Source organism: Eumetopias jubatus, unplaced genomic scaffold (genome assembly GCF_037043125.1).
Source record: "Eumetopias jubatus isolate StellerSeaLion01/CBP00866 unplaced genomic scaffold, mEumJub1_p1.0 scaffold_12, whole genome shotgun sequence".
In the NCBI taxonomy this organism is placed as follows: domain Eukaryota; kingdom Metazoa; phylum Chordata; class Mammalia; order Carnivora; family Otariidae; genus Eumetopias; species Eumetopias jubatus.
The window spans coordinates 84,748,517-84,769,270 of NW_028274818.1; the positions used below are offsets into that span (position 1 = coordinate 84,748,517).

The following is a 20,754-nucleotide window of genomic DNA, read 5'->3' on the forward strand; positions in this document are numbered from 1 at the left end:
CTTCTGCCTGGAACACCCTTACCCTGATCTGTAGCCTTTTTTGGTCATTTAGGTCCCAGCAAAAACACCAGCTCCTCCGAGGAAGGGTCTTCCCAGGCCGCTCTGTCCCCCCACTGCCACCTCTGCCTCCAGCACTCTCGGCCACATCACCCCTGTTTGCTTCAAATCCCGTATTATTCTTTCTGAGTATCCAGTGTGTATGTTTCTAAACTTCTTCACGTGAGTGTCTTTGTTCACAGCTGTTTCCCCACCTCCTAGAACAGTGCCTGGTCCAGATCTGGAGTTTAGTGAATGTTTTTGAATTTATGAATGAACAAAATGACCTAATTTAATTCTCACACAAACCCCACATTCCATTTCAGTGATTCTCAACCATGACTGCACATTAGGATCTCTTGGGGAACCTCAAAAAAAAATACTGATGCTCAAGCCCAAACATTCTAGGTTCTGATTTCATTGGTCTATATGGGGTGAGTCTGGGCACCTTTCTTTTTTAAAGCCCCTTAGGTAATACTAATGTATAGCCATCTACACAGTAAACTACACTTAAATTTGTAACCACCTTGGCAGAAGGAAGGCGGCCTGGGCAGGGCCCGGCGGTCAGAATTGCCATTTTCACTCAAGCGCATACCTGTAGGAAGCCTAGTTACACTCAGGCCTGCCGGGGCCCAGCTGGGCAGCAAACTCCAGGGCACTTGAGGAGGGAAGTCAGGTCGTGACCTGAAGAGCAGCCTCCTGGCTTCCCTTTGCGACAGAGAAGGAGCCACAGGCCGCTGGGTGTTCTAAAGAAATCCAGAGGCAGAAATGAAGTCCCTCCTTCCTGGACACACTGGGGCTGCAACAGCCTGAGCAGCGGTGTTCCAAGTTCTGGGGTTCTGGAGGACCAGGGTGGCCCTGGGGAAGAATGGCCATTGTTGGGTAAGAAGGCCCTGCCCAGCCTTTGCTGAGAGGAGCATGCCCAAGGACAGGGGTGGGGCTGGGGGTCACAGGGGGCATCAGGAACAAAACATACCCTGGGGTGCCGGGAGTGGCACAGGAGGAGGGGCTGAGAACTTGGTGCCTAAACATTAGAATTGGAATCCCAGCTCTGTCCCTAATCAGCTATGTGGCCTTGGACATGTCACTGACCCTTTCTGAGTCATTTTCTCACGTGTAAAATGGTTGAACTCACAGGGCTGTCGGAAGGGTTAGCTGAGCTGACATGAGCCAAGTGAGCCGCAGGGTCCCCGAAGGGCAGAAAGCCGGCCCTCGTCCCACCTCCTAGCCTCTGTCCCACTCCCTGCTCCAGCCACACTGGCCTTCTTGTCGTTCTTCCAGTATGACAGTCACACCCACCTCAGGGGCACTTGTGGTTTCCTCTGCGGACAGCTGTTCACCCAGGTGTATTCAGGTTTACTCTCTCAATCTCCTGCAAGTCTTTGCTCAAATATCATTTTCTCAGGCTGGGTCTTTCCGATCACTTTGCTTAAAACCATTAACTTCCCCAACCCACTCTCGGGTACTTTCTGTCTCTTTCTCGGCTTTATTTTTCTTCACAGGACTAATCACCTTCTAAATTCCTTATAATTTACTTTGCCTAGCAGGTAACAGATGCTCCAAAATCTTTGTTGAATGACTAAACGGAAGGCAGTTATGTTATTGTTAGCGTCATCATCATTTTTGTCAATCTGCAGCCCCCAGTTCTGTGCTGCCTGATTCTTACCAAATACTGATGGGTAGCAGTGATGTTGAGACCAGGCTGCCTGAAGAGCAGGTCATCTGTCCATCCACCTCCCTGAGAGTAGAGATTGTATCTTTAGATCTGGCTGCAGATTTGCAGATGAGAATGGTTGCCTGGGACCCAGTAGAGAGGTCTGGGCACTGAGGGGAAATGGAATTTGAAGGCCAAAGAGATGATTCTCTGTGGCCACGCTTGATGGGGAGGGAGAGGAGCTGCTGCCTCCATGGAAATGGGCCACCCTGGCCTGGCCAGGAAATGAGCCAGAGCCACAGGGGAACAAAATACAGTGGAGGACCAACACCCAGTGTGATGCTAACTACTGCAGAGCGAGGCGGTTGATACGTAAGCATCCTCTCCATGAGGTACCCATAGCCTCTCTTCCATCGGAAGGACTCTGAGCCACTTCTAAGGATAGGTAAGGAAGGTGCTCTGAAGAGTAAGTGGGCCTGGAGTTCCCACAGATCCTGGAGACTGAGAGCTTACACCAGCCTGGATGTGATTCTGGGGGAAAAAAGAAACAAACAAACTTTGTACCTAGAATGCTGGAGGTCAGTTTTTACCTCCTACACATAGCAATGTCTGGCAGATAAAAACTGTTCACTAACTTTTAGTTCTCATTTACTCTTCACTGGCTCAGTAAATATTTACTGAACTCTCACTATGTGACAGGGCACTGTCCTGAGGATATAGCTGTACTGAGAATCTAAGATCTCCATCCTTGTGGAGTTTATATTCTAGCCTACGTGTGTGGCAGGGGACAGATGGCACAGTGAGTTAATAGAAAATATTGAACAACAAGTATAAGAGATGATGATTGTATTAATTAGCTTAACTGCATGATGTACATGTCGTATACCTTAAATATATGGAATTTTATCTGTCAATCATACCACAATAAAACTGGAAACAATAATTTTTTTTTTATTTTTATAAAATACATTGAATGTTAGAAAGTGATAAACACTAAGGAGGAAAATCAAGGAGAGAAGGGAGGGTGGGAAGTGTCAGATGGGAGAAGGTTCTAGTTGGGGTTGGGGTGGTGGCCCAAGGCACACTGAATAGGGCCTGTGTGTGAGTGGTGAGGCAGTGAACCATGTAGAAGGAACATCTTGGCAGAGAAGCCAACAAGGATAAAGGCTTGAAGCAGCACCAGCTGGAGCCAGCTCACAGGGGCGTACCAGAGACCATCAGTAATGAGGAATTTTGCAAGTCACTTGTTAAAACTTTGGTTGTTTGAAATTGGCTGGGCCACCATGGGACTATTTAACCGCAGATATAGGCAAACACTGTGAGACAGGATCATTTTTGCTGTTCTCAGAGATTCACTTTACCAGCAGCAGGGAGAACAAAGGGCAGGCAGACCAGTGCAGTGTGGCTGGAGCAGAGCTAGGAGGTGGGAAGGAGTGGAGAGCCAGGAAATCATGTGGGGCCTTGCAGACTGCTCTTGGAACATTGGCTTGGACTGTGAGCCAGATAGTGGGCCATAGAAGGCTTACAAAAAAAAAAAAAAAAATTAGGTTTAATTTTACATACCATAAATTCATTCAGATATGCCATCATCATCATCGTTATTATTATTATTAGTAGTAGTAATACATTTACAGATTTGTGCAGCCATGACCACAGTCCAAATTTAAAACATTTCTATCACCTCAAAGAGAGCCTTTGTGTCCATTTGCAGTCATTCCCTGTTCACATATCCAGCCCCAGGCAACTACTCATCTACTTTCTGTCTCTCTGCATTGGAGGATTTGGAGGAGAGAAGGAACATGGTTAGCTTCTGTTATTGTTACTATTGTATCCTTTCCGATAAAACATAATGAAATTCCTGTTCTCTCTTCAGATGAGGTGGTGACCTGAATTTTCAGGTAAGACGTGCACCAGAGCCACTGTGAGAGCTGTGACAGTAGCTTGGCAGGGCCGCCCTCGCTGGCTCCAAGCGTGCTGGCCAGTTGAAGCCACCGTGTCCTCTGCTGGCTTCGGGCTCTGCTCTCTCTTGGCTGCATTTGGGGCCAAAGTTCCAGGTGGGAGGCCAAGTCAGCAAATTGCCTTTTCCAGTGTCCTGGAGGAACTTGAATATTTAAGGCCTGCATTCAGCTGAAACAGAACATTGAAGCCCTTTTGCATTTTCTGGGTTCAAAAGCAAGGTAATGTACAGAGAAATCTTTTCAAGGACAGGTATCAGCTGCCTCTGAGGCCTTTGCTGCTTCAACCAAGAAGGGGCGTGCCTGAAATGGCCTTGGGTTAGCAGGGAAGCCAGGGGATTCTAATTATCAGCTATCAAGGGGCAGAGGAATCGTGGGGAGGGAGGCAGAGGAAAAGGCTTGGGGCAGAGTTGAGGGGAGGGGGGGAGTGGTGGAGGGTCAGAGAAGGGGAGTCAGAGGCCCCAGAGCTGGTAGCTACAACAGAGGCCGGGGCCTAGGCATTTCTGGGAAGTGAGACCTGCAAGTCGCCTTGTCCTCTTAAAACCTGACTTTCTTTATCTGTAAAACAGAGAAAATAGCATTTAAATCATAGAATTGTTGTAAGGATTTAAGGAAATAACATCTACAAAGCTTGGTACACGTTAAGCCTTCTGTAGATGGCGATTATTTTTGTTTTTCTCGTTATTGCAACACATTATTATTGTTTTTTACTGTCTTAGTCTGTTTGGGCAGCTGCGGTTTAAACATTTATTTCTCACAGTTCTAGGGACCGGGAATTCCAAGATCAAATTGCGGCAGGCAGATTCGTGTCTGCTGAGAGCCCGCTTCTGGTTCATAGACGCCATCTTTTTGCTCTGTCCTCGCCATGCAAAAGGAGCGAGCCAGCTCTCTGAGGTCTCAGAACCTAATCACCTCCCAAAGGCCCCCACCTCCTGCTGCGATCACACTGGGGGTTAGGATTTAATAAACAAATCTGGGGGAAGCTCAAACTTTTAATCTCTGGCAGTTACAGTACCATATCCTGTTATTATTATGACCAAGAGGAATTTGGTGGAAAGAACCTGCATCTGCTTCTCAGTGCTCTTTAAACAAAGCGCACACAACTCCCTCGGGCTCCTGTTCAGTGCAGAGTCTAATTCCACGTGTCTAGGGTGGGGTCTGGGGTTCTGCAGGTGTCACAAGCTCCCAGGTGATGCTGATGCTGCCGTCCCATAGACCAGACTTTGAATAGCAGGACACTGAGACTGCCCTGACCAATACGGTAGCCACTAGCCGCCTATGGCTGTTGAGCCCTTAGTATGTGGCTACTCCAAACTGAGGTGGGCGCGTAAGTGTGAAATAAATATTGGATTGTAAGACTTAGTACAAAAAAAAAAAAGTAAAATCTCTCTTTAGTAATTTCTTTTTACATTGATTACATGTTGAAATTATAGGATATAGCCGGTGCTGACCAAGAAAAGAGGTAAAGCTAAAATAAAAAGAAAACTTTTATTTGGGGTCTCAAAATTGCCATTCAGAGAACACAGATTTGGGCAGCAACCCAAATAGTGCCACCCACCCCCACCCCCTACTCCAGGGAACAAAAGGCAAGGTTTGTTTTTGTTTTTGTTTTTAAGAGAGAGGGGAAGTGGTCAGGAGAAGGAGAAAGAGAATCTTTTTTTTTTTAAATAATTTATTGTTACGTTAATCACCATACATCATTAGTTTTTGATGGAGAAAGAGAATCTTAAGCAGACTTTACACCCAGCATGGAGCCACTGTGGGGTAGGGGGGGTGGGCCACAAAGGCAGGGCTTGATCTCATGACCCTGAGATCATGACCCCAAGATCATGACCTGAGCTGGAATCAAGAGTCGGACGCTTAACTGATGGAGCCTCACAGTTGCCCCCAAAAGCATGGGTTTTTAAAGACAAAAAGGAATGTTTGTATATGTTGCTTACAAAGAATTTTGATTGATGTTGGTGGCAGAAAACTAGTCTTGACTGAATATAATTGATTGCTAAGGCTATCACTAAACAGTCTCCTACTGTAGCAAGTTGCAGGTATTCTGGTTGAGTCCTTGGAGTATCTGTGGTTTGGCACAGTTCAAAAGTTCGTGGTTCTACTGGTGAGGAGGCCCACCTCCTTCATGGCTCATTTTAAAACCCCTTGACATATATGACCCCATTTTATTTCATCTTTCATACTGGCTAAGTAAAATATTTTAATTCATTTCACCTGTTTCTTTTAAAAGTTTTTTTTTTAATGAAGCTACTAGAAAATTGTACATTACAGGTGTGGCTCACATTACATTTCCATTGGATAGTGTTGCCCTAGAGCTTTCTTTGGCTTTGTCAGGCCAGTTCAGGATTTACCTTGGGAAAGTGGGCTTGGGAAGCCTTGAGAAGAGGGCTCTGAGTTATTGACCTCAGGCCCACAGAGATCCATAGGCAGTGAGAAGTGGAAGGGATGGCTCTCAGGCTCAGAGAGAAGAAATGATCAAAATCACACGGTGGATTTAAGACTAAGGCCCAAGACTATGTTTACAAGTCAGTGTGTACTGTAGTCACCATTGGGGCTGACTACAGGTTTCTCCTCCAGCTCAATCTCTCCAACAGAGCCCAGAATTCAGGATTGTGTTCTCTCTCTTCTCTTTGGTGACAGGCTGCACACAATAACATGATGCCATGGCTAAGAAGTTGGGTCCTCAAGGCACTGAGAAATGCCCGGGGATTCTGTGGGCCTCACAGGCAGCAACCACCTCTCCCTGACCCTCAGAAAATTGTGGCCACCTGGGAAGCCATCAGCCTGGGGAGGCAGCCAGTGCCTGAGTACTTCAACTTTGCCCATGATGTGCTGGACATGTGGAGTCAGCTGGAAAAGGTGAAGCCCACTGTGTCCTAGTGTCCCTCTTGGGCCTTAGAGGCTGCCCTCAATTACTGCAGCATGACTAAAGGCTACAACACAGGTGGACATTTTCACCTGGGAATTTTGCAAGTCCTAAAACTTAAATGGTTAGCATTTAAGCCTTAGGGAGATTATGACCAGGTTTCGTGAGCCTTAGACACTTAGCCCCATCCCTGATGTGTCTCATATTCCTGAACACAAATCACATAGTTGAGACAGTTATGCCCCCTTTGATTCCCTTCCCATCGTTCTGATCAAGCAAAAGAGAAAATTCTGTTTTGATTCTACTCTTCATTAATATTTCTCCCACTGTTGTGTACTTACCTTTTTTTCTGAGAGAGAGAGCACAGAGGTGAGGGGCAGAGAGAGAGGGGGAGAGAGAGAATCTTTTTTTTTTTTTAAGGATTTTATTTATTTATTTGAGAGAGAGGATGAGATAGAGAGCATGAGAGGGGGCAGGGTGAGAGGGAGAAGCAGACTCCCCACTGAGCAGGGAGCCTGACGTGGGACTCGATCCCAGGGCTCCAGGATCATGACCTGAGCCGAAGGCAGTCGCCCAACCAACTGAGCCACCCAGGCGCCCGAGAGAGAGAATCTTAAGTAGGCTCCACACCCCATGCGGAGCCCACATGGGGCTCGATCTCACGACCCTGAGATCATGACCTGAGCCAAAATCAAGAGTCGGACACCTAACCAACTGAGCCACCCAGGTGTCCCTGGACTTCCCTTTTAAATAAGGAGAGAGCATGGCTGAGGCTCAAAGCTTTTTACAGATCACAGCAGATATGTAGAATTGAATTAAAATTATCTTGATTTCTTTGTGTGTCTCTGAGCATATACTTCCTTCTTTTTTTTTCTCTTCTTTAGGTGTCTGCTTGTGTCTCTCTGTGTATATTATAGTCACTTTTTATTTATGTTAAAGATGCTAACCTTTTATTTTATAGTAGGAGACTATAAACTTTATCTCAACACAATTTACTTATGTGAATTTTAAGAAGAGCTTGTGTAAAGAAAAACAATGAGGAAAATAATATTGTTAGTAGATTCAGTAAAAGTATACTGTTAGTGGATATAGTAAAGTGTGAAAGTGGCTTTGTAGTCAGATAGACATGGTTCCTTGTACAAATGCCCTAAGCTCTTTGGATCTCAGTTTTCTCATCTATAAAATGGAAGTCATACTATCTGCCACCTGGAGTTGTTGTGAGAATAAAATGAGAAGCGTATGTAAGAGATGGAGCTGGGGTGCCCCATTCCTGTCTACAAAATCTGAGCTCTTTTTCCACACTGGGATCGTCCTTGGAGGACTTCTACTAAAGATAAATACAAATAGGGTTATATCAGCAAAAATGGTGGAATAAGGACTTTCTAAAATTTCATCTTCTCTAAAAACAACAACAATAAAAAACCTTGGGAAAATTGCCAGAATCTACTTCTTAGAACTCTGGAAACTAACCAAAGGCTGGAATAGCTCAGGGACTATTTATTAAAGAAGCACTCATTAAAGATTTGGGTGAATCTCAGAATGCTCCTGAGATATTACCTTGTTATGCAAAAGTAACGTATCCCTTAGTGACAATTTTGGGAAAAGTCTAAAACACATCTGAGGAAGTTCGACTCTCAGGAAACAGGAACCACCAGAAAATATTAGCTTCTCCATTATGTATGCATTTAGCAGCTTACTGAAGTCTACCCTTGACAAAGTTGAAATGTACATTTTTTAGACTTGATTGCCATTGAAGCAGAAATTATAAAGTTGCAAAAAAATGATTACATATCCCAAATTGATCTAGATACTCAAAGTAATCTTTATTAAAATCCCAGTAGACTTCTTTGCAGAAATAGATAATCTTGTCCAAAGTTTCACATGGAAAGGCAAAGGACCCATAATAACCACAGCAGTCTTGATAAAGAAACACAACAGGACTCACACTTCCCTATTTCAAAACCTACTACTAAGTGACAGTAATAAAGACTGTATGAGAAAAAAAAGGCACTGTGACACTGGTAAAAACACAGATATGGATGAATGGGATAGAATTGAGAGTCCAGAAATAAACCCATAAATCTATGGTCAGTTGGTTTTCAACAAAGGTGTCAGTAAATTCAAGGGGGAAAGAATCATCTTTCCAGGGCACCTGGGTGGCTCAGTTGGTTAAGCAACTGCCTTTGGCTCAGGTCATGATCCCGGAGTCCTGGGATCGAGTCCCACATCGGGCTCCCGGCTCAGTGGGGAGCCTGCTTCTCCCTCTGACCCTCTTCCCTCTCAAGCTGTTTCTCTCTCGCTCACTCTCTAATAAATAAATAAACAAATAAATAAAATCTTTAAAAAAACCTCATCTTTCCAGCTAGTGGTGCTGGCACATATTATATGATTCCATTCATATGAAATATCCAGAATAGGTAAATCCATAGAGACAAAAAGTAGATTAGTGGTTGCCAAGGGCTAGGGAGAGGGGGGAATAGGGAGTGCCTGCTAATCTGTATGGTATTTCTTTTTAGGATAATGAAAATGTTCTGGAATTAGGTTGTGGCAATGATTATACCACTTTGTGAATATACTAAAAACCATTGAATTGACCTTAAGGGTTCCCCATTGAGAATGATATTCACTGTGGGCTTTTCATAGATGGCTTTTATGATATTGAGGTGTGTTCCTTCTATCCCTACACTCTGAAGAGTTTTAATCAAGAAAGGATGCTGTATTTTGTCAAATGCTTTTTCTGCATCGATTGAGAGGACCATATGGTTCTTGTCTTGTCTTTTATTAATGTGATCTATCACATTGATTGATTTGTGAATATTGAACCATCCTTGCATCCCATGAATAAATCCCACCTGGTCGTGATGGATAATCCTTTTAATGGACTGTTGGATCCTATTGGCTAGGATCTTGTTGAGTATTTTGGCATCCATGTTCATCAGGGATATTGGTCTGTAATTTTCCTTTTTGATGGGGTCTTTGCCTGGTTTTGGGATCATGGTAATGCTGGCTTCATAGAACAAGTTTGGAAGTTTTCCTTCATTTCTATTTTTTGAAATAGCTTCAGTAGAGTAGGTATTACTTCTTCTTTAAATGTTTGGTAGAATTCCCCAGGGAATCCATCAGGCCCCGGACTCTTGTTTTTTGGGAGGTTTTTGATTACTGCTTCAATTTCGTTACTGGTTATTTGTCTATTCAGATTGTCTATTTCTTCCTGTTTCAGTCTTGGTAGTTTATAAGTTTCCAGGAAGGCATCCATTTCTTCCAGGTTGCTTAATTTGTTCGCATATAGTTGCTGGTAATAATTTCTAATAACTGTTTCTATTTCCTTGGTGTTAGTCGTGATCTCTCCCCTTTCATTCATGATTTTATTGATCTGGGTCCTTTCCCTTTTCTTTTGAATAAGTCTGGCTAGAGATTTATCGATCTTATTGATTCTTTCAAAGAACCAACTTCTAGTTTTGTTGATTTGTTCTGTTTTTCTGGTTTTTATTTCATTGATATCCGCTCTAATCTTTATTATTTCTCTTCTCCTGCTCAGTTTAGGCTTTATTTGCTGTTCTTTCTCCAGCTATTTTAGGTGTAAGGTTAGCTTGTGCATTTGGGATTTTTCTACGTTTTTGAGAGAGGCTTGGATGGCTATGTATTTCCCCCCTAGGACAGCCTTTGCAGTATCCCATAGATTTTGGACCGATGTGTTTTCATTCTCATTAGTTTCCATGAATTGTTTAAGTTCTTTAATTTCCTGGTTGTCCCAGTCATTCTTTAGCAGGATGCTCTTTAACTTCCAAGTGTTTGAATTCCTTCCAAATTTTTCTTGTGATTGAGTTCCAGTTTCAAAGCATTGTGGTCTGATAACATGGAGGGAATAATCTCAATCTTTTGATATCTGCTGAGACCTGATTTGTAATTCAGTATGTGGTCTATTCTGGAGAAAGTTCCATGTGCACTCAAGAAGAATGAGTATTCTCTTCTTTTAGGATGGAATGTTCTCTATATATCTACAAAGTCCATCTGGTCCAATGTGTCATTCAAAGCTCTTTTCTTTGTTGATCTTTTGCTTAGATGATCTGTCCATTGCTGAGAGTGGAGTGTTGAGGTCTCCTACTATTAATGTATTATTATCAATGTTTCTTTATTTTGGTTATTAATTGGTTTATATAATTGGCTGCTCCCATGTTGGGGGCATAGATATTTATAATTGTTAGATCTTGTATCATTGAACACTACATCAAAAACTAATGATGTGTGCTCGCTTCGGCAGCACATATACTAAAATTGGAACGATACAGAGAAGATTAGCATGGCCCCTGTGCAAGGATGACACGCAAATTCGTGAAGCGTTCCATATTTTTACCAAAAGATTGGGATCATTCCCTGCATATTTTCAGACCACAATGCTTTGAAACTAGAACTCAACCACAAGAGAAAGTCGGAAAGAACTCAAATACATGGAGGCTAAAGAGCATCCTACTAAAGAATGAATGGGTCAACCAAGAAATTAAAGAAGAATTAAAAAAATTCATGGAAACCAATGAAAATGAAAACACAACTGTTCAAAATCTTTGGGATACAGCAAAGGCAGTCCTGAGAGGAAAGTATATAGCAATACAAGCCTTTCTCAAGAAACAAGAAAGGTCTCAAATACACAACCTAACCCTACACCTAAAGGAGCTGGAGAAAGAACAGCAAATAAAGCCTAAACCCAGCAGGAGAAGAGAAATCATAAAGATCAGAGCAGAAATCAATGAACTAGAAACCAAAAGAACAGTAGAACAGATCAACAAAACTAGGAGCTGGTTCTTTGAAAGAATTAACAAGATTGATAATCCCCTGGCCAGACTGATCAAAAAGAAAAGAGAAATGACCCAAATCAACAAAATCATGAATGAAAGAGGAGAGATCACAAGCAACACCAAAGAAATACAAACAATTATAAGAACATATTATGAGCAACTCTATGCCAGCAAATTAGATAACCTGGAAGAAATGGGTGCATTCCTGGAGATGTATCAACTACCAAAATTGAACCAGGAAGAAATAGAAAACCTGAACAGACCTATAACCACTAAGGAAATTGAAACAGTCATCAAAAATCTCCCAAGAAACAAAGCCCAGGGCCAGATGGCTTCCCAGGGGAATTCTATCAGACATTTCAAGAAGAATTAATACCTATTCTCCTGAAACTGTTCCAAAAAATAGAAATGGAAGGGAAACTTCCAAACTCATTTTATGTGGCCAGCATTACCTTGATCCCAAAACCAGACAAAGACCCCATCAAAAAAGAGAATTACAGACCAATATCCTTGATGAACATGGATGCAAAAATTCTCACCAAAATACTAGCCAAAGGATCCAACAGTACATTAAAAGGATTATTCACCATGACCAAGTGGGATTTATCCCTGGGCTGCAAGGCTGGTTCAACATCCGCAAATCAATCAACGTGATACAATACATTAACAAAAGAAAGAACAAGAATCATATGATCCTCTCAATAGATGCAGAAAAAGCACTTGACAAAGTACAATATCCTTTCTTGATCAAAACTCTTCAGAGTATAGGGATAGAGGGTACATACCTCAATATCATAAAAGCCATCTATGAAAAACCTACAGCGAATATCATTCTCAATGGGGAAAGGCTGAGAGCTTTTCCCCTAAGGTCAGGAACGCGGCAGGGATGTGCACTCTCACCACTGCTATTCAACATAGTATTAGAAGTCCTAGCCACAGCAATCAGACAACAAAAAGAAATCAAAGGCATCCAAATTGGCAAAGAGGAAGTCAAACTCTCACTCTTTGCAGATGATATGATACTGTATGTGGAAAACCCAAAAGACTCCACCCCAAAACTGCTAGAACTCATACAGGAATTCAGTCAAGTAGCAGGCTATAAAATCAATGCACAGAAATCAGTGGCATTCCTATACACCAACAACAAGACAGAAGAGAGACAAATCAAGGAGTCTATCCCATTTACAATTGCACCCAAAACCATTAGATACCTAGGAATAAATCTAACCAAAGAGGCAAAGGATCTGTACTCAGAAAACTATAAAATACTCAGGAAAGAAATTGAAGAAGACACAAAGAAATGGAAAAACATTCCATGCTCATGGATTGGGAGAATCAACATTGTGAAGATGTCAATGCTACCTAGAGCAATCTACACATTCAATGCAATCCCCATCAAAATACCATCCACTTTTTTCAAAGAAATGGAACAAAGAATCCTAAAATTTGTATGGAACCAGAAGAGACCCAGAATAGCCAGAGGAATACTGAAAAAGAAAAGCAAAGCTGGCGGCATCACAATTCCAGACTTCCAGCTCTATTACAAAGCTGTCATCATCAAGACAGTATGGTACTGGCACAAAAACAGACACATAGATCAATGGAACAGAATCGAGAGCCCAGAAATGGACCCTCAACTCTATGGTCAACTTATTTTTGACAAAGCAGGAAAGAATGTCCAATGGCAAAAAGACAGTCTCTTCAACAAATGGTGTTGGGAAAATTGGACCGCCACATGCAGAAGAATGAAACTGGACCATTTCCTTACACCACACACAAAAATAGACTCCAAATGGTTGAAAGACCTAAACGTGAGACAGGAGTCCATCCAAATCCTAAAGGAGAACACAGGTAGCAACCTTTTCGACCTCAGCCACAGCAACTTCTTCCTAGAAACATCGCCAAAGGCACGGGAAGCCAGGGCAAAAATGAACTATTGGGATTTCATCAAGATAAAAAGCTTCTGCACAGCAAAAGAAACAGTCCACAAAACCAAAAGACAACCGACAGAATGGGAGAAAATATTTGCAAATGACATATCAGATAAAGGGCTAGTATCCAAAATCTATAAAGAACTTATCAAACTCAACACCCAAAGAACAAATAATCCAATCAAGAAATGGGCAGAAGACATGAACAGACATTTCTCCAAAGAAGACATCCAAATGGCCAACAGGCACATGAAAAAGTGCTCAACATCGCTTGGCATCAGGGAAATCCAAATCAAAACCTCAATGAGATACCACCTCACACCCGTCAGAATGGCTAAAATTAACGAGTCAGGGAACGACAGATGTTGGCGGGGATGTGGAGAAAGGGGAACCCTCCTACACTGTTGGTGGGAATGCAAGCTGGTGCAACCCCTCTGGAAAACAGTATGGAGGTTCCTCAAACAGTTGAAATTAGAGCTACCGTTCGATCCAGCAATTGCACTACTGGGTATTTACCACAAAGATACAAATGTAGGGACCCGAAGGGGTACGTGTACCCCAATGTTTATAGCAGCAATGTCCACCATAGCCAAACTGTGGAAAAAGCCAAGATGCCCATCGACAGATGAATGGATAAAGAAGAGGTGGTATATATACACAATGGAATATTATGCAGCCATCAAAAGGAATGAGATCTTGCCATTTGCAACGACGTGGATGGAACTGGAGGGTGTTATGCTGAGTGAAATAAGTCAATCAGAGAAAGACATGTATCACATGACCTCGCTGATATGAGGAATTCTTAATCTCAGGAAAGAAACTGAGTGTTACTGGAGTGGTTGGGGGTGGGAGGGATGAGGTGGCTGGGTGATAGACATTGGGGAGGGTATGTGCTACGGTGAGCGCTGTGAATTGTGCAAGACTGTTGAATCACAGATCTGTACTTCTGAAACAAATAACGCAACATATTTTAAGAAAAAAGAAAAAGAAGAAGATAACAGGAGAGGAAGAAAAGGGGAGTATGTCAGAGGGGGAGACGAACCATGAGAGATGATGGACTCTGAAAAACAAACTGAGGGTTCTGGAGGGGAGGGGGGTGGGGGGATGGGTTAGCCTGGTGATGGGTATTGAGGAGGGCACGTTCTGCATGGAGCACTGGGTGTTATGAACAAACAATGAATCATGGAACACTGCACCAAAAACTAATGATGTAATATATGGTGATTAACATAACAATAAAAAAATAAAAAAAAAACTAATGATGTACTATATGTTGGCTAACAGAACATAATAAAAAATTAAAAAAATAAAGCAAAAAAACCCATTGTAAGTTGAAAATATCGTAATTGGAAAATGCATTTAATACACCTAACCTACTGAGCATCATAGCATAGCCTCTCCTACCTTCAGCATGCTCAGAACACTTACGTTAGTTAGATGGCAAAACTATCTAACACAAAGGCTACTTTATAATAAAGTGTTAAATATCTCAAAAAAAAAACCCCATTAAATTGTGCACTTAAGAATAGTGAATTTTATGGCATGAGAATTATATCTCAAGAAGAGAGGATACAGAACAGTATGAATCATATGCTACCTTTTGCATTAAAAAGATGGTACAGAAAACAGAATATACTTACTGTTTGCCTAAAGAAACACTGAATGGATATGCAAGAAACTGGTTATACATTGAGGCAGGTGAAGTGGAGAACAGGATAGATGGGTGCAAGGATGGGAGTAAGCCTTCTCAATGCATCTTTTTGTTGTTTTGAGTTGGAACCCCGTGACTGTAATAACTACAGAAAAATAAAATTAAATTAAAAAAAACAACAAGCAAACAAAAATCCTCAACAAATGTTTTCTATTTCTTTTCTGCCTACACTGCTATCTAGGCTGGGCACCGGCCCCAGATCCCCGCATTCTGGTGGGTCAATGGCAAGGGAACAGAGGTCAAGTGGAACTTTGAGGAGCTGGGGGAGCAGTCCAGGAAGGTGGCTAATGTGCTCCAGGACATGTGTGGCCTTCAGCCTGGGGACAGGATGATGCTGGTGCTCCCGCGGCTCCCAGAGTGGTGGCTGGTCAGCGTGGCATGCATACGGACAGGTCAGTGAGCGGGGCTGAGACTACCAGTTGGGGTGGACACACCTGCCAGAGTTTTGCATAGTCCACATGGTTTGGGAGATGGAACAAAGAGAACCGTGTGGAGTTTGTTTACCTCCCCTTTGCCCCACAATCACAAATTTGAGCACAAGGGTCAGATGGTAATGTAACTGATGAAAGTAGGTCAGTGTGAGGCAGTAGGGAACAGTGGGAACTGCAGTAAACTGGAGCTCACATGCCTCATCACACAGGGACAAGTGCTTCCCGACCCAGCCAGATGTTTCCGGGTGTGAAGGAGGGACAGTATTGCCAGCACTTCTGACTTTGTGATAGAAACCTGGATTTTTATGAAAAAAACAAACAAACAAACAAAAAAAGCAACTTCTAATCTTATAGTGTTGAGAACTAAATAAACTTTTAAAAAATTCTGAGTAGACAAACCAAACATATTTTTTTTTGCTGGTTTTGGTTTAGGAGCCACTAGTGTGTGGAGGAGAGTAATGCAATTATGGATAAGATCTTCATAATCAATCTACATTAGTTTCACTCTTAGACTTTATGGCTCTCACCACCAAAGCATCTACCAGCTCCCAAGGGAAAGAAGAGAAGGACAAAATAATCAAAGCAATAAGATTAGCCCTTGAGGGTTCCTCCTCCTGATGTTATGAATGGCCAAGGCAGTGGGCCATTGATCTTCCTGGGATGATTCTTCTAGCAGAGGAGGCAAAAGGACACAGTCCATAGAACTCAGAGAGCCTCTGCTGACCCTGTCTGATGCTCTTATTGGAAGGGCTTGGCGTTTTTTTGCTGATTTTACAAAAGCAAGACAACTACTTTTGGTGGAGAGCTGGTTTCTCCATCCACTGGGAACTTTCCACCACTTGAAATGTCCACCCCCTCCCAATCATGTCCCTAGAACAATCTACCTGAAATACAGATGTTTTCACAAATAATGTTTGCAAAACAGAGGGATACAAACTCACAGCAGAGAATTAGCTTTTTTATATGAACAAGTTTAGCCAACTATTTTGTGACTGGATTGTCAAAAAAAAAGCAGGAACTTTCATTTCATTTTTATATATTTTTGCACAATATATAAAAGTGAACACCATTCTAGTATATCCAGCTAGAGGAAAAGAAAGAGGCACACAGGTTTGGGGAGTTCTCCATATTCTTCCATGACATATAAGGTTTATTTAAATGAGGGCCAAGGTAAGGGAGCCCTCATACTTTTCTTGAGGCCTACTATACGCTAGGCACTGTGTTGGGCACTTTGCATGATCAAAACTTCCTTTTGGGGTATTATTTTCATTCTTTTCCCTATTACCTAAATGTCTCCAGTTCCCCCAGTTAGGCAGCTTCACCCATTTCTTTGATGTCCAAATAAAATAACTCAAGACAACAACACATATGACTATGTCAAGCCCAACATCCTCTCCAACATCTTAGAGGATACCCAAGCTGGATGTCCTCACATTCTCACATTCTCACATTCTCACCTTCTCCTGATGTGCACTGATCACCTCTCTTCCAGTCTAAGGTATTGGACTCATTTCTCTTGCTGACAGCCCCAGCTGTCCACCCTCTGACTGGGCTCCCAAAGCACCACACACAACTCTGGTGGGACAGACTTGTTCTGGAAATAGCTAAAGCACAGAGAGATGAACTGAAGAAACACCGTTTAGCTCCAAAAGTGTTCATGCTGGGGTTTAAATCCTGTAAAAGTTTAGGAAATAAAGGGAAGGGTAATGAGAACTCTGGCTTGGCTCCTACACCATTTGGGATTGGCCTCTTCCTTTGTTTACTGGCCTCTCTCACTGGCTGTGGCAGGATGACTGATTCCTTTAGGATCTCTTTCTTATCTGTGAAATGAGAGTGCTGGGTTCCATGGGGGTGTTTACATCCTCCGTTCTGAGATACTCAGGTGGTTTTTCAGGTATCTGATTAAAATTTGTTCCTGCTTTCCACTTCCTTATCCTTTCCCCTTGGGAAAAGATGGATTCAGCTACCTTCAGCATGGGTTTGGTTGAAGTTATATGAGTCCTGGAGCGCCCACCTATGTTTTCTGCCCTCCTGCCTCCCCCCCTAAGAGATCCACTCTCAACACTAGGATTTGTTGTAGGCTTTTGTGTGCAGGCAGGGAAAACCATTGAGCTAGGTCATCTCTAAGGCAATATAATATAACATTTGAGATCATGGACCGCTAGGCTTACTACCTCCTGGATTCACTATCCCAGCTCTACAACATGTTATCTATGTGAACTTGGGCAAGTTATCCCATTTAATTAAGGCATAAGGGTCTGTCTTAATTATTGCTGTTGTTGTTGTTTTAATCTGCAAAATGGGTGTAATAATAGCATCTACTCTCCAGGGTTGCAAGAATTAAATAAAATAATGCATGCATAGTTCTTAGCACGTGTAAGTGCTCCATAAACATATTCTGGATTTCATTATTATCATTATTGTTACCTTTGCCTGTTCAGGCATTCCATCTCTTTCTAGTCCCTTCCTGTTCCTATCTCTGATGGGGAAATCTGGTCTGGACCTCTTCACAGGGGTCTTCCCCTGCCGTCCAGTCAACATCCCTTCTCTCTGTGATGCCAGGGGCTGTCGTGATTCCAGGTGTCTCTCAGCTGACGGAGAAGGACCTCAAATATCGGCTGCAGGCGTCCAGGGCCAAGTCCATTATCACCAGTGACTCCCTGGCTCCGCGGGTGGACGCCATTAGCGCCGACTGTCCCTCCCTCCAGTCCAAGCTACTGGTGTCAGATGGCAGTCGGCCAGGCTGGATGAGCTTCAGGGAACTCCTCCGGTAAGTTGGGGCTCTCCAGAGAACACATAAAGAACAGGCCAAGGCTTTTCCCCTTTAAGTAATGGGAGATGGAATGCAGCACTGATTGTTCAGGAAGAGAGTAAACCAGAAAGGAGCGCTCACTGTGGGGCCAGATGGACCTGAGACCTAATCCTGGTGACCACTTTAAGATCCTTCAAAATCACCTGCTGAGGCAGTACTAGAATCATCATTAGCTTTTCCGGGCGTCATTTACTTCAATAATGGTGCTGGTGATTGCAGAGCTATTAGCCAGAGTAAACAAGATAACCCATAGGATGCATTTAGGACAGAGTAGGTGATCAATTAGTAATATAAAATAGCTACCATGCATTGTGTGCTTAGTGTATGCCAGGCATAAGTGCTAGGTAAGCATTTACTTACATTCATTCATGAACCAAGGTGTAATGAACATCTATTTTGTTACAAGCATTGTGTTTTTTTTAAATTTTTTATTGTTATGTTAATCACCATACATTACATCATTAGTTTTGGATGTAGTGTTCCATGATTCATTGTTTGTGCATAACACCCAGTGCTCCGCGCAGAACATGCCCTCTTTAATACCCATCACCAGGCTAACCTATCCCCCCACCCCCCTTCCCTCTAGAACCCTCAGTTTGTTTTTCAGAGTCCAAGGTTTCTCATGGTCTCCCCCTCCGATTTCCCCCCTTCATTCTTCCCCTCCTGCTATCTTCTTCTTCTTTTTTTCTTTTTTAACATATATTGCATTATTTGTTTCAGAGGTACAGATCTGTGTTTCAACAGTGTTTCACAATTCACAGCACTCGCCATAGCACATACCCTCCCCAATGTCTATCACCCAGCCACCCCATCCCTCCCACCCCCCCACTACTCCAGCAGCCCTCAGTTTGTTTCCTGAGATTAAGAATTCCTCATATCAGTGAGGTCATATGATACATGTCTTTCTCTGATTGACTTATTTCACTCAGCATAACACCCTCCAGTTCCATCCACGTCGTTGCAAATGGCAAGATCGCATTCCTTTTGATGGCTGCATAATATTCCATTGTGTATATATACCACCTCTTCTTTATCCATTCATCTGTCGATGGACATCTTGGCTCTTTCCACAGTTTGGCTATTATGGACATTGCTGCTATAAACATTGGGATGCACGAACCCCTTCGGGTCCCTACATTTGTATCTTTGTGGTAAATACCCAGTAGTGCAATTGCTGGATCGAATGGTAGCGCTAATTTCAACTGTTTGAGGAACCTCCATACTGTTTTCCAGAGGGGTTGCACCAGCTTGCATTCCCACCAACAGTGTAGGAGGGTTCCCCTTTCTCCGCATCCCCGCCAACATCTGTCGTTTCCTGACTCGTTAATTTTAGCCATTCTGACGGGTGTGAGGTGGTATCTCATGGAGGTTTTGATTTGTATTTCCCTGATGCCGAGCGATGGTGAACACTTTTTCATGTGTCTGTTGGCCATTTGGATGTCTTCTTTGGAAAAATGTCTGTTCATGTCTTCTGCCCATTTCTTGATTGGATTATTTGTTCTTTGGGTGTTGAGTTTGATAAGTTCTTTATAGATTTTGGATACTAGCCCTTTATCTGATATGTCATTTGCAAGTATTTTCTCCCATTGTGTCGGTTGTCTTTTGGTTTTGTGGACTGTTTCTTTTGCTGTGCAAAAGCTTTTTATCTTGATGAAATCCCAATAGTTTATTTTTGCCCTTGCTTCCCTTGCCTTTGGCGATGTTTCTAGGAAGAAGTTGATGTGGCCGAGGTCGAAGAGGTTGCTTCTGATGGACTCCTGTCTCACGTTTAGGTCTTTCAACCATTTGGAGTCTATTTTTGTGTGTGGTGTAAGGAAATGGTCCAGTTTCATTCTTCTGCATGTGGCTGTCCAATTTTCCCAACACCATTTGTTGAAGAGACTGTCTTTTTTCCAGTGGACCTTCTTTCCTGCTTTGTCAAAGATGAGTTGACCATAGAGTTGAGGGTCCATTTCTGGGCTCTCTATTCTGTTCCATCGATCTATGTGTCTGTTTTTGTGCCAGTACCATACTGTCTTGATGATGACAGCTTTGTAATAGAGCTGGAAGTCTGGAATTGTGATGCCGCCAGCTTTGCTTTTCTTGTTCAACATTCCTCTGGCTATTCGGGGTCTCTTTTGGTTGCATACAAATTTTAGGATTATTTGTTCCATTTCTTTGAAGAAAATGGATGGTATTTTGATGGGGATTGCATTGAATGTGTAGATTGCTCTAGGTAGCATTGGTATCTTCACAATGTTTGTTCTTCCAATCCATGAGCATGGAACGTTTTTCCATTTCTTTGTGTCTTTCTCAATTTCTTTCATGAGTATTTTATAGTTTTCTGAGTACAGATCCTTTGCCTCTTTGGTTAGATTTATTCCTAGTTATCTTATGGTTTTGGGTGCAATTGTAAATGGAATTGACTCCTTAATTTGTCTCTCTTCTGTCTTGTTGTTGGTGTATAGGAATGCCACTGATTTCTGTGTGTTGATTTTATATCCTGCCACTTTACTGAATTCGTGTATGAGTTCTAGCAATTTTTTGGTGGAGTCTTTTGGGTTTTCCACATACAGTATCATA

The 20,754-nt window shown here is 42.6% G+C and overlaps 1 protein-coding gene and 1 non-coding gene across 2 annotated transcripts in view; both read left to right on the forward strand.

Moving 5' to 3' along the window:
- Positions 1 to 6,303: 6,303 nt before the first annotated feature.
- ACSM5 (acyl-CoA synthetase medium chain family member 5) overlaps positions 6,304 to 20,754 on the forward strand; it is a 53,615-nt gene continuing 39,164 nt past the window's right edge. Inside the window, exons 1-3 of the mRNA XM_088017017.1 lie at positions 6,304 to 6,507; positions 15,131 to 15,341; positions 17,943 to 18,150. Of these exons, the coding sequence (XP_087873143.1) occupies positions 6,304 to 6,507; positions 15,131 to 15,341; positions 17,943 to 18,150 (623 nt within the window). The remainder of the gene's footprint in view (positions 6,508 to 15,130; positions 15,342 to 17,942; positions 18,151 to 20,754) is intronic.
- LOC114199704 (U6 spliceosomal RNA) lies at positions 10,760 to 10,866 on the forward strand. Its single transcript, XR_003607340.1, has one exon. It is a non-coding gene; the product is annotated as a U6 spliceosomal RNA (small nuclear RNA).